The 13370-nt window shown below is 43.4% G+C and overlaps 1 protein-coding gene across 14 annotated transcripts in view; it reads left to right on the top strand.

The window, feature by feature from the left end:
• PARD3 (par-3 family cell polarity regulator) overlaps window positions 1-13370 on the top strand; it is a 629380-nt gene that overhangs the window by 329108 nt on the left and 286902 nt on the right. For all 14 annotated transcript variants that reach the window (XM_088462693.1, XM_088462692.1, XM_088462686.1 and 11 more), the window contains 3 exons: window positions 3637-3776; window positions 6093-6221; window positions 12069-12107. In XM_088462693.1, the coding sequence (XP_088318819.1) occupies window positions 3637-3776; window positions 6093-6221; window positions 12069-12107 (308 nt within the window). The remainder of the gene's footprint in view (window positions 1-3636; window positions 3777-6092; window positions 6222-12068; window positions 12108-13370) is intronic.

Here is a 13370-nt window from a genome sequence, read left to right as displayed (position 1 = left end):
TCAGAAAGAGCTTTGTCCCTTCAGAAGGCTATTCTTGCCTTGCTAGCATCGGAAGTGGTGATTATGGTGCCAGAGAATCAGTTCCGAGAGGGGTTTTACTCCAATCTGTTCTTGGTTCAGAAACCGAATGGGTCATACCGGCCTATTCTGAATCTGAGAGAGCGCAACAAATTTGTTCGAGCCCCCAGGTTCAGGATGGAAACATTGCGATTGATTGTGTTGGCAATGGAACAGGGGGACTATATGGTATCCCTAGATATACAGGATGCCTACCTTCACATCCCAATCACACAGGCTCATCAGAAATTTCTTCGTTTTGCGGTAGGGGAAGAACATTTTCAGTTCCAGGCCCTGCCGTTTGGCCTGTCCACAGCCCCTCGGGTATTCACTAAGGTGATGGCGGTGATGATGGCATGCCTCAGGCGCCAAGGTGTCAGGATTTTGCCTTACTTGGACGACCTCCTGTTGCTGGGGCAGTCCCCACAGCAGATACAGGATCATTTGAGGCTGACAGTATCATGTCTGTGCAATCACGGCTGGATCATAAACTGGCAAAAGTCGTCACCCTATCCGCTACAACAGATGTGTCATTTGGGAGCGAGATTAGACTCCGTGGTGCAGAAAATATATCTGCCGGAGGAGAAGATCCTTGCCCTACAATCACGAATACGCAGGTTGCTTCGCAACAGGCAGATATCCGTTTTAGTAGCCATGCAGGTCCTTGGGTCGATGGTGGCCACGGTCAGGATGGTGGAATACGCTCAATTCCACTCCAGACCACTGCAGCAATTAGTTTTGTCTCGCTGGAACAAGGATCATCGTACGATCAGGTCTCAGCTGCTGCGTCTCTCTCCAGAGGTACGGTTGTCCCTGACCTGGTGGTTGCAGATAAAGCATCTCAGGCAGGGTCGCCCCTTTTGGGTGCCGGATTGGACATTAGTCAAAACCGACGCCAGGTTGGGGGGCGATGACGGGGTCACACACTTTCCAAGGAAAGTGGTCAGTGGCGGAAAGCCGGCTACGGATAAACATCCTGGAACTAAGAGCTATATTCAAAGCTTTAGTGCAGGCTCAGGAAATCTTAAAGGGCAGGTCGGTGCAGATACAGTCGGACAATCGCACCGCGGTCGCCTACCTAAATCATCACGGGGGCACAAGGAGTTGGGCTGCCTTGGCAGAGGTATCAAAGATCCTGGTATGGGCAGAGACTCATCTGCCCACGATATCTGCCGTGTTCATTCCAGGAATCCTGAATTGGGAGGCCGATTTTCTCTTTCGGCAAGAGATAAATGCAGGGGTATGGGCCCTACTTCCACAGGTTTTTCGGAACCTTGTGGACAGGTGGGGTCTACCAGAAATAGATCTGATGGCATCAAGAAGGAACAACAAGGTTCCCAGGTACAGATCCTGGACAAGAGATCCGAGAGCCGAGTTTGTAGACGCACTGACAGTAAAGTGGTGTTACAAGCTGGTATATCTGTTTCCCCCGTTTGCTCTTCTGCCCAGAGTTGTCAGAAAGATCAAACAAGAGGGCAGCACCGTCATATTAATAGCTCCGGCATGGCCGAGACGGCACTGGTTCACAGATCTACAGTCTCTCTCCATAGACACTCCATGGCCTCTGCCATTGAGACCGGATCTGTTGCAACAGGGTCCCTGCTGGTACCCGGATCTTCATCGGCTATCGCTGACAGCATGGCTCTTGAGGCCTCCGTCTTGAGGAAGAAGGGGTTTTCCGAGTCTGTTATACGGACGATGTTGAAGGCACGGAAGCCATCCTCAGCCCGTATATACTATAGGGTTTGGCATACTTCCTTTCAGTGGTGTGAACTGAAAGGGTATGATCCACAGAAATTCCTGATATCCAGAGTGCTGGATTTTCTTCAAAGCGGTCTGGAAAAAGGGCTCCGCCTGGCCTCTTTAAGGGTACAGGTGTCAGCTCTTTCAGTCTGGTTCCAACATAAAATTGCTCTAAGACCAGATATAAAGACCTTTTTTCAGGGGGTGTTGAGGATTCAGCCTCCCTTCGTTTCCCCGGTTGTTTCGTGGGACTTGACTCTAGTTCTGAAGGTTTTACAGGCTCCTCCGTTCGAGCCTTTAAATTCAATAGACATCAAGTGGCTAACGGCAAAGACGGTATTCCTCCTTGCTATGGCATCTGTACGTAGAGTGTCGGATTTAGCTGTGCTTTCCTTCCTGGAGCCGTTCTTGGTATTTCATCAAGATAGAGCAGTGCTGCATACTAGGGAGGGTTACCTTCCAAAAGTGGTGTTAAAATTTCATATTAATGAAGAAATAGTAGTTCCAGCATTTCAGGGCACAAGTCTCTCACAAGGTGAGGCTTCCCTGGATGTGGTCCATGCGTTGAGAATTTGTTAAACGCACGAGCAAATGGAGGAAGTCCGATTCACTTTTTGTGCTTTATGGTTGTAATAAGCGTGGCTCTCCAGCCAGTAAACAGACACTGGCCAGGTGGATTTGCATGGCAATTTCATTGGCTTATACACAGGCTGCTATGCGGGTGCCGGATTCAGTGACTGCACATTCTACTAGGGCGGTAGGTCCATCATGGGCAGCCCGCCGGGTGCTTCTGCTGAGCAATTATGCAAAGCAGCCACATGGTCTTCCATCCATACCTTTGTCAAATTTTATTCCTTTGACACCTTTGCCTCTCAGGATGCCTCCTTCGGGCGTAGGATTCTCCTCTCGTCCGAGAGCCAGGAGCGTCCCCGCCCGTAGGGTTAGTGCTTTGGGATATCCCCAATGTAATGGCTGTGGACCCCATGGACCCCGAAGAAGAAAATAAGAGTTATGGTATGACATACCTTGTTAACTTTTTCTTCGAGGTCCATGGGGTCCACAGGTCACCCACCCAGACGCACCTGTATTTCTGGGGGAGGTTTTTCCGTAGTTGTTCTCTTGAGAGTCTGGACTTTGAGTTTGGGTCTTTTCTTTCTTACCCTTTGTTTGTCTCTGCCTGCTTGAGCTTGGTAACGAACTGGCTACCTGAGGCAGGGGGTGGGGTGTATGAGGAGGAACCCCGGTGCATCCCGGGAGCAGAGAACTCGTTTGACCGGGATTCATACCCCAACGTAATGGCTGTGGACCCCATGGACCTAGAAGAAAAAGAGTTAACAAAGGTATGTCATACCATAACTCTTATTTTTCACAGCTTCATTGCATGTGATTACGCAGCTGCGATCTGTACTGAATCAGGCCCTGACGAAAATTCTTACACTTAAAAACCTCTATTTTTAGCCTACTTCAGACACTACAGTTTTCCTGTTTTTTTGTTTTACTTTTTCAATATGATTATAATGTCATATTTACTATTCATTGTGTCATTTGACTTAAGATGCCCACACACAGAACATTTGTTTTGACCAAGTTTGCCTATTTCAGTTTATTTGGGAGTACATGGTTGAAAATCATTTACAAATGTAATAAGTTATGTTTGAACAATATTGGTTTGTGTTCAGATTGTTGGGTTAGTGCAACTGTGATCAAATTTGAAAGATCTGTGTGTTACTGCACCTGAAGTTTATTTTAACTACTTCTATAATTCTATGTGTGGATATTATATCTACAAATTACTTTTATGAAACATGAATAACCTGTCTTTTAAAACCAATGCAGGTGTTGAAGGATTGGGGTTCAGCATTACATCAAGAGATGTCCCCCTCGGAGGTTCAGCTCCTATCTACGTTAAAAACATTCTTCCCAGAGGAGCCGCTATCCAAGACGGCAGGCTGAAAGCTGCAGATAGACTACTAGAAGTACGGTCAAAAAATTTTTTATAACCTTTTGTTAAATTAATTTATGCTCAAACAAAATAACCGTATTGTCGCTGAGGAAAAGACATTTTTCTTCCCATCGTTACATTTTCCCACTTTTAGTTAATTTAATTTTTTTTTTATTCCTTCGACATTTATCTTAATGCAGGAAAAGATCTAGTGTTAGGAATAGTCTTTTTCTGGTTCTCATTTTTTAACATACACACTATTGTCTCATGTTCATTCCTACCTGTTTGGTTCTTCTCCTACCGGTGATAAAATAGATAATGGTAATGGATTTTCTCTATGGAAAAGGATTTCTTTACATCGCTTTTGGTTGTGACACACATGTCTACAATTAAAGCAAATGGGTTCCTCACAGTGTTTTCTTTGGACATTTTTCTGGTCTCTTAATATACCTTTTCAAATTACTTGGTCTGTGTTGGGAACTATTAGTGGGTAGAGTTGTGGCCTACATTTCCTGTCATTTTTTTAAGTAACAAAGCCTTGAACATCTGATATAATTATTTTTCCACACTTCTGAGTGTGCTTAGAATGTCCTAAAGTGTGCCAAGAAGAATGTTTCCTTTTCACACACTTAATAAGCAAAGAAGGTACTTAGATTCATGTAATATTAAATATAAATGTTATTTAGCTATATATTTTGATAAAAAAAGCACACGCTATCACTTATTCAGGCCCAAATTGTCGACACAGCAGCCCACTGGCGTCACTAGGGGGGTGCGGGCTTCACCGGGTGACACCATCCGAGGGAGGGGTGACACCAAAATAGCAGTTGCTCTGCTATTTTGGTGTCACCCTGTCGGATGGTGTCACCAAGCAGCCACACAGGAGAGAAAGGCAGGGGAGGGGTTGAGAGCTGCCCCCAGCAGCTGCTGGAGTGCTGGGTAAGCCCACTGTGTACCGAAAATGGGGGGGCATGACTTGCGGTTACACCCCCAAGATCGGCACACATAAGGGGGGCGTGGTTTTGTGGGACAAGGTCACACAACCTTGTGTGCACATATTGAGTGATTTCAATGAATTGCAACAGAATGTAATCATATAATAATGTGTGTGTGTATATATACAGTATATGTGTGTCTATATATATATATATATATATATATATATACACATACAAACACACATATATAAAATATTTTTTTTATTCAAACAATGTGGTCATATACCGTATCGCATGTACCCCAGATCTATCTAGGTGTTGTGAGTGCAGTGTAATGTAGAGAGAGCAAGAAATAGACAGCACTCTGGAACAGTTGCACTAAACAGGGTGTGTTTTTATTGTGCGAAAATATATATCTTATGTATATTTTTTCATTTACAGTAAATTATAATTGGTCTACCCTTAAACTTTGTCTCACTTTGTTTCTTGCTGAGACTGTTTTGAAGCAGAGAAGTGATGGTACAGGTAAGATGTATCTCACATCATGCTGGTTGGGTTCTTCGCCTAATGTCTTATTTTCCATGGTGATCTAGTAGTGCAACGTTCCTAAATACTGGAAAAATAAAATCACAGACTACCTGGCCTGACCTCACATTGCAATTGCCCACAAAACACGTTTGCCCTATGAGCTGCAGCTGTGAAATGTAATTAGGATTGCTATTCATGGTGGCCTGTGGTATCTCGACAATATTCTGAAATAAAAAGCAGAGGAATTTATTAAATGCCACATTTGAAAGAAATTCCATGGGTCAAGGAAATGAGCAAGCATTTATAACATTAATATATATTCAGGGTACATGTACAGACACACACGTGTAATGAAATGATCTAAGTTACGTGGGAAGCAGGTTGTCCAAATACTACCAGAGTTTAATAGTCTTTGATGTGGGGTATAATGTACGAGTATAATCTATTTTTGTAATACCTCAGCAATCATTACTTGGAATTTAACGTCGGAATTAGTTCCCTCACAGCTAATTGTGGCAAAATTGTTGAGCCTTTTAAAGAGTAGTTTTTTAATACATTCAGGTTATTCCTGACATGGTAAGGTTAAATGGTAAAGGGACATGGATCAATAACACCTTGTGTTTCCATGTCTTAATTTAAACGGATACTTAAGAGACTCTCAAAGAGCTTGCAATCTAATTAGGTGATTGAAAATACGATGTAATATGTGGCATAGGTAGATATCTCCATGTGAACTGGACAGGCTACACACAACACGTGCATTTATTTTGCACCTTCTCTGAGTATTGGTTCACTTTCAGGATTTTTGAATGCTTTCCATAGTGCTATATTAGTGTGTTGAGTAAACTGAAAATTTGTGAGCATCTCGCTCTCTCCCTAAAAAGGTGAATGGTGTAGACTTAACTGGGAAGACTCAAGAGGAAGTTGTGTCGTTATTAAGAAGCACAAAGATGGGAGGTCCAGTGAATCTTTTGGTTCTCCGGCAAGAAGAGGCCTTCCACCCACGTGAGCTGGTGTGTACATCACTTCTACAGCATGTGTTTTCACTGTCATATATTTAAGGGAAGAATTTATTTTACAGTATCCTAATCCATGATTTCATTATTTTTTTTCTGCATGATTTTTTTGGGTTTATTTTTATATAGTAGAGATTTTTTATTTAAATTCTGGAATTTGATAATTACAGTCAGGTGCATAAATATAGGGACATTGACAGAATTTTCATATTTTGGCCTTTATTCACCACCACAATGGCTTTGAAATGAAACAAACAAGATGTGCTTTAACTGCAGACTTTCAGATTTAATTTGAGGGTAATTACATCCAAATCAGGTGAACGGTGTAGGAATTACAACGGTTTCTATATGTGCCTCCCACTTTTTAAGGGGCCAAAAGTAATGGGACTATCAACTCAAAAGCTAGTTCATGGACAGGTGTGGGCTATTCCCTCGTTATTTCATTATCAATTAAGCAGGTAAAAGGTCTGGAGTTGATTCTAAGTGCGACATTTGCATTTGGGATCAGTTGCTGTCGACTCTCAATATGAGATCCAAAGAGCTGTCACTATCAGTGAAGCAAGCCATCATTAGGCTGAAAAATCAAAACAAACACATCAGAGAGATAGCAAAAACATTAGGTGTGGCCAAATCAACTTTTTGGAACATTCTTAAAAATAAAGAACGCACCGGAGAGCTCAGCAACACCAAAAGACCCGGAAGACCATGGAAAACAACTGTGGTGGATGACAGAAGAATTATTTCCCTGGTGAAGAAAAACCCCTTCACAACAGTTGGCCAAATCAAGAACACTCTCCAGGTGGTAGGTGTATATGTGTCAAAGTCAACAATCAAGAGAAGACTTCACAAGAGTGAATATAGAGGGTTCACCACAAGATGTAAACCATTGGTGAGCCACAAAAACAGGAAGACCAGATTAGAGTTTGCCAAACAACATCTAAAAAAGCCATTACAGTTCTGGAACAACATCCTATGGACAGATGAGACAAAGATCAACTTGTACCAGAGTGATGGGAAGAGAAGAGTATGGAGAAGGAAAGAAACTGCTCATGATCCAAAACATACCACCTCATCAGTGAAGCATGGTGGTGGTAGTGTCATGGCGTGGGCATGTATGGCTGCCAATGGAACTGGTTCCCTTGTATTGATGATGTGACTGCTGACAAAAGCAGCAGAATGAATTCTGAAGTGTTTCGGGCAATATTATATGCTCATATTCAGTCAAATGCTTCAGAACTCATTGGACGGCACTTCACAGTGCAGATGGACAATGACCCGAAGCATACTGCAAGAGCAACCAAAGAGTTTTTTAAGGCTAAAAAGTGGTATGTTATGCAATGGCCAAGTCAATCCCATGACCAGAATCCGATTGAGCCTGCATTTCACTTGATGAAGACAAAACTGAAGGGTAAATGCCCCAAGAACAAACAGGAACTGAAGACATTTGCAGTAGAGGCCTGGCAGAGCATCTCCAGGGATGAAACCCAGCGTCTGGTGATGTCTATGCGTTCCAGACTTCAGGCTGTAATTGCCTGCAAAGGATTTGAAACAAAGTATTAAAAAGTGAAAGTTAGATTTAGGATTGTTTAGTTTGTCCCATTACTTTTTATATGTGGGAGGCACATATAAAAACTGTTGTAATTCCTACACCGTTCACCTGATTTGGATGTAATTACCCTCAATTTAAATCTGAAAGTCTGCAGTTAAAGCACATCTTGTTTGTTTCATTTCAAAGCCATTGTGGTGGTGAATAGAGGCCAAAATATGAAAATTCTGTCAATGTCCCAATATTTATGCACCTGACTGTATCCTCAAAACCTCCTCTTTAATGATACTTCGAAGTGTGGAAAATGAATTTATGCCCAACTTTATTTTGTTAAATCGTTATATCACTGACTGTCCTGTCCCAGTTGTTAATGCTATCGAAAACATTTGTAATCACAGCTAAATAGTTAAGTAATGCCAGGTGACAGAACAAGTTTTACAGTAATTTAATTTATTACCAGTTTTTTATATAGCGCACACATATGCTCTGCAATCTATATTCCCTACCACATGCTCACAAACCTACACACACATCGGGGATAATTTTTGTTGGGAGCCAATTAACCTACCAGTATATTTTTGGAGTGTGGGAGGAAACTCACGCAAGCACAGGAAGTGGGAATCAAACCCATGACCTCAGTGTTGTGAGGCAGTAATGCTAACCGTTACACAGTCTGTGCTGCCCAAGCAGCAAGTATCTGTCTTTATTTATTTATTTATTTATTTATTTTTTAAATCTAATTTTGCAACACCCATACACTTTGGATTGGAGGTAGCTTTGAAATCACTAGTAATTTGTGACATCACTGAGGCAAGAGCCAATTTGTCTCACACCTCAATAATGCTATTAGGCCGAATGTAGTCTAAGCCCACACAGTGGAGACACAATTCAACAAAATCAACAATTATATTGCTTGGCCAGAAATACCACATCTGCTAACCCTATAGCAATGTCTGATTTATAATTTCATACAAAATAATAAAGACGAAAAAACTGTTCACAACTATAATGTTTTCCAACTGCTCTATGCTGACCATACAGCCTCGGATCTCTCCTGCCACAGTCGTCTTAAATGTGATTTGTGTGGGGCTCAGCATTAGGGAGAAATGAAGGGAAATGGTGGTTTTCATGTGTGTCAAGTAGATGAGCTGGGGTTGTACTTTTAATTTATCAATGCATAAGATGTGACAACTGTATCTTAGTTTGCTCCGTTGACACCTAGTCACATGGCTGGGATCTTTGTGCTGTATACTGGCATGATGTGTGTGTCCTGCCCAGATGGTACAGCTATTCTCATTTTTCATAAATGACTAATAAACTTTTTTAAACATTCCTCCATTTACGTGCTTGTGATTAATTCATTTTCTATCATTACTGAGGAGTTCACCTATTCAGTTGCGAGCACATGTGTTTATCTTGATATGAATGTCCAGGTTATGCTGTCTGCATAACCTGGACATTCATCACTGGACTCTGTTTTGCTCACTATAAGAACTTAACACTTTACTTGCTAATATTTGTGCTGGCTCTTTGGTTTCACAAACACCTCAAAGCATACTGTATTCTGTGCCAATTTCAGTTTATCTCTTAGAAGTATTGTCTTCCTACCTTAGTTCTTTGCCTAGCCTGTCATCTATCTGTTAATACAGTTTACTTTAATATTCAATTTCTTCACCATTAAACTTTTGTAATTGTGCAGACACCTTTTCCTCTACTGTACTTTTACTTGCTTCTCTTCAAATCTTCAGCACTTTCTCTCACATTCATACTTTATTCCTACATCTAGTTTTCCTCCCCCTATTCAACTCAGCCACACCATTACCAAGTGTTCTTCCACTTCCCCCTCCACTCAGTGTCTACCTAATCCTCTGCTCTGCTCCTTTCTTCCACCTTTTTCATTTCCCCCTTGTCTCCTCCACCTCCTCATTCCTTTATCTCCTCTCCTCTCCTCTGTCTGCCTTCCTCTCTCTCCTCTCCTATTACTCCACTTTCATTCTTTTCTGGGTCCTACTACCACACCGCTGATCCCTCCTCCAAACCTTCTCTCCATGTCATTCCACCCCACCTCCATCCACATCTCATTAAACTCCCTCCGTGCCCACCGCCTACCGGTTCCCTTCCCAGCACTGGTGCACGCACAATCTCTCCACTACATTCATCACCCAAATTAATCTCACCTTCTCGTTACAGCTACACTGATCTCGTTCACATCTCTCCCACAAACACTGTCCCTCTATCCTGTGCCCTCTGGAATGCCAGATCAGTCTGTAATTACTTAAACCTGGATTTCACCCTCTGACACCACTTCCCCTGCAGCTCTCTCCTCTGGGGGCCTCACCTTCTCTCACACCCCTCAGCCCGGGGGTCGCCATGGTGGTGGTGTGGGGGTCCTTCTATCCCCAGGTTACTCCTACCAACTCCTATCATCTGAACCATCCCTTACTTTCTCTACATTTGAGGTTCATGCATTACGCATCTTCCAACCAGTACACCTGCGAGTAGCTGTCCTTTACCGGTCCCCTGGCCCTCCCTCCAAATTCCTTGACAGCTTTGCTTCCTGACTCCCTCACTTTCTCTCCTCTGACCTTCCCTCCATTATCCTAGGTGAATTCAATATTCCAATTTAAATCCCCATTGCTCTCCTGTCCTTTGCCTCCAAACTCCTTACCCTCACATCTTCATTTGGTCTCCTCCAATGGACCTCCTCACCCTCCCATGTGAGTGGGCATTCGCTTGACCTGGTCTTCACTCACTATTCTAATATTTCTTTTTACTCCAATTCCACAATCCCCCTCTCTGACTATCATCTTCTCTCTTTTAACCTATACCTTTCTTATTCCCCTCCTCTACCTCCTAAGGCCACCATCACTAAGCGCAGCATTGAGGCTATTAACATGTTTCTTTTTCTTCCATGCTTGACTCACTTCTCTCCCATATCCTCTCCTGCCCTGAACAAGCCGCTTCCCTATACAATGCCTCCCATACTTCTGCTCTGGACTCTGTTCTCTGGCGATCACTACCCACCCTTGCAGATCCACACCTTAGCCCTGGCATTCCAAATGTACGAGATACCTGCAAAAGTGTTTACAAACTGCCGAGCGACAGTGGAGAAGATCACGCTCTAAAGCAGATTTTCTCAATTTCACATTTATGCTCTTATCATACAGTGCTGCCCTTTCCCTTTCTAAACAGTCATATTTCAAGAACCTCATCTCCTCCCTGTCCTCAAATCCCCAGTGTCTCTTCACCTTCAACTCTCTCCTCTGCCGAACCCTCCTCACCTCCCCTCTTCGCTCTCTTCCCTTGGCTTCGCTACATACTGTCTTGGAGTTATAATGGACTCCTCCCTCTACTTCTAACCACATATCCAGATCCTTCGCAGTTCTGTCGTTTCCATCATAAAAATATTTTCAAGATTAGACCCTTTCTCACCTAAGATGACACTAAAACTCATACACTAACTGGTCATCTCCAGATTGGACTGCTGTATCCTCCTCCTATCTGGCCTCCCCAACTCCCATCTCTCTCCTCTCTAGTCTGTCCTCAATGCTGCTCGGCTCATCTTCCTCTCCAAACACTGTACATCTGCCTCCCCTCTCCTACAACCCCTCCACTGGCTCCCCTTCCCTTTCAGAACCCTATTCAAGGTTCTCTCACTCACTTACAAAGCCCTCACCCATTCCTCTCCCATTAACATCTCTGACCTCATCTCCCTTCGCTCTCCTGTCCACCCTCTTCGTTTAACAAATGCATGCCACCTCTCATGCCAACTGATAATTTCCTCCCACTCCTGCCTCCCAAGATTTTGCCCGCGCTGCTCCCCACCTTTGGAACTCTCTCCCTCTCCCCATCAGACCCACTACTTCATCAAGGCAATCCAGCTCTCATCTTAAGTTGCTGCTACATGCTCCTTCCTCCATGTCTACCCCATCTGTGTCATACCTGTTTGTCTGCCCCTCCCCTTTAGAATGTAAGCTCTTACGAGCAGGGCCCTCTGCCCTCTTGTGCTTCTCCTTACTTTACTTTCATCTACTTCTTACTCACCAGTAGGGCATTTAACACTTGGTTACTTATGCTCTGTTGCTTATCTGGGTGTTATGGTCACTAATGTAGCTATGTTTGTTATCCTTGTCCTCGTCCTGTATTGTATTGTATTGACTGTCAGTCACTGGTCAACCTATTTGTTTAAGTACTTTGTAAGGTGCTGCGGAACACTTGTGGCGCCATATAAATAAATGGTAATAAAATAGCCCTTGGTTCTTGCAGTTTTTGATTTTTGTGTTTTTTTTTAATTTCAGAATGCTGAAGCCAATCAGGAACCGAACACGAGGGAACTGGTAAGAACTCTCCTTGTTCTTTACACCCCTCATAAATAAGATTCTAAAAGATAGTAAATAAAGAATAATTGGACCTTATAATTTATTTATTTTTTCTTATTCTACTTGGTATGTATAATGGGTAATGTGTCTGTAACTGGGCAAGAAGAGGGCTAGTCAGTGACTGAAAATTTTCTGTTAATAGCAACATGGCAGAATTAATCGAAAAGTGGTCTGTGTTCAGCCCTGTTATATTTCTCTTTTTGTGCTTGATTGTGGGAGTATCTCTAAATGAGTGTTTTTTAACTCCTATCCTCACGCAGCTCCAACAGCCCATGTTGTGAGGATTTGTGGAAAACAGGTAGGATCCAGGGCCGGCAATGAGCAGTTTGCAAGATTTTAGCCCAACAAGTTTTTAGCCCAACACCCCACCCCCACCCGGAAATGGATGCCACCTCAAAACAGCCTCACACCAACATCTTACTCTGGGTGAGAGGGAAAGATTTTAGCTGGAGTCCCTTAAATTTCAGCCGTCTCACTATCAATAAAATAATTACAAATAATGAAAACTAGTACAGAAATTATTATTATAGGAATTGGCTTCAACCTGTGCTGCTCCTTCATTCTTCCCCATTGGGCTATCCCTGGATTGAATCCCCACGCTGTGTATGCATGCTCCTCCCCCTATGTGCACCATGTATGTGTGCGGCTCAACCATTTGACAGATATATAAGGGCGCTGCTGTCATATTTCCATGGTGACTGCTGTGGCACGGAACTACATAGAGAGCCCCTTCTGGGAGGTGCTGGAGCGTTTTCAGGGTCTGCAGCAGATCCTACTTGCGGGGAGCTGTAGGACCAGGTGGAGAACAGGGCACTGCTGGAGGGCTTCCTGCAGGGAGCTGGTAGATTGTGCAGACGTATTCCTGGGTAAGGGAAGCCCCAAGCGTATCTCCCTGTGTAAGCGGGAAGCAGCCCTGGCACAGTCCTGCCAGGTTACAGGTGCTATGCAACCACAGAGCCTCAAAATGTCCTGCCCTGGTAAGATCATTACTGACACAGCCAAGAAGACTAGAGGAGGGACAAGGATTAAGAGAGCATGCTGATATGCTGAAAGGACGTAACTACTGGGGTAGCAGCTGGGCCAGACCTGGGTGATAACCATTTTGATTCCACCTGTGCAGTTTTGAGCCCTGCTCCCATTTGCTGTCTTCTCTGCTTATACATCAAATAGTTGGAAAACAGGGGATTTGTCTAGGAAAAGAACACCATTTTGTTATCTCTA

Source organism: Taudactylus pleione, unplaced genomic scaffold, assembly GCF_031769625.1.
Source record: "Taudactylus pleione unplaced genomic scaffold, aTauple2 ptg000053l, whole genome shotgun sequence".
Taxonomy (NCBI): domain Eukaryota; kingdom Metazoa; phylum Chordata; class Amphibia; order Anura; family Myobatrachidae; genus Taudactylus; species Taudactylus pleione.
The sequence above is the reverse complement of the archived record's forward strand: the minus strand, read 5'-3'. Positions and strand labels throughout refer to the sequence as shown.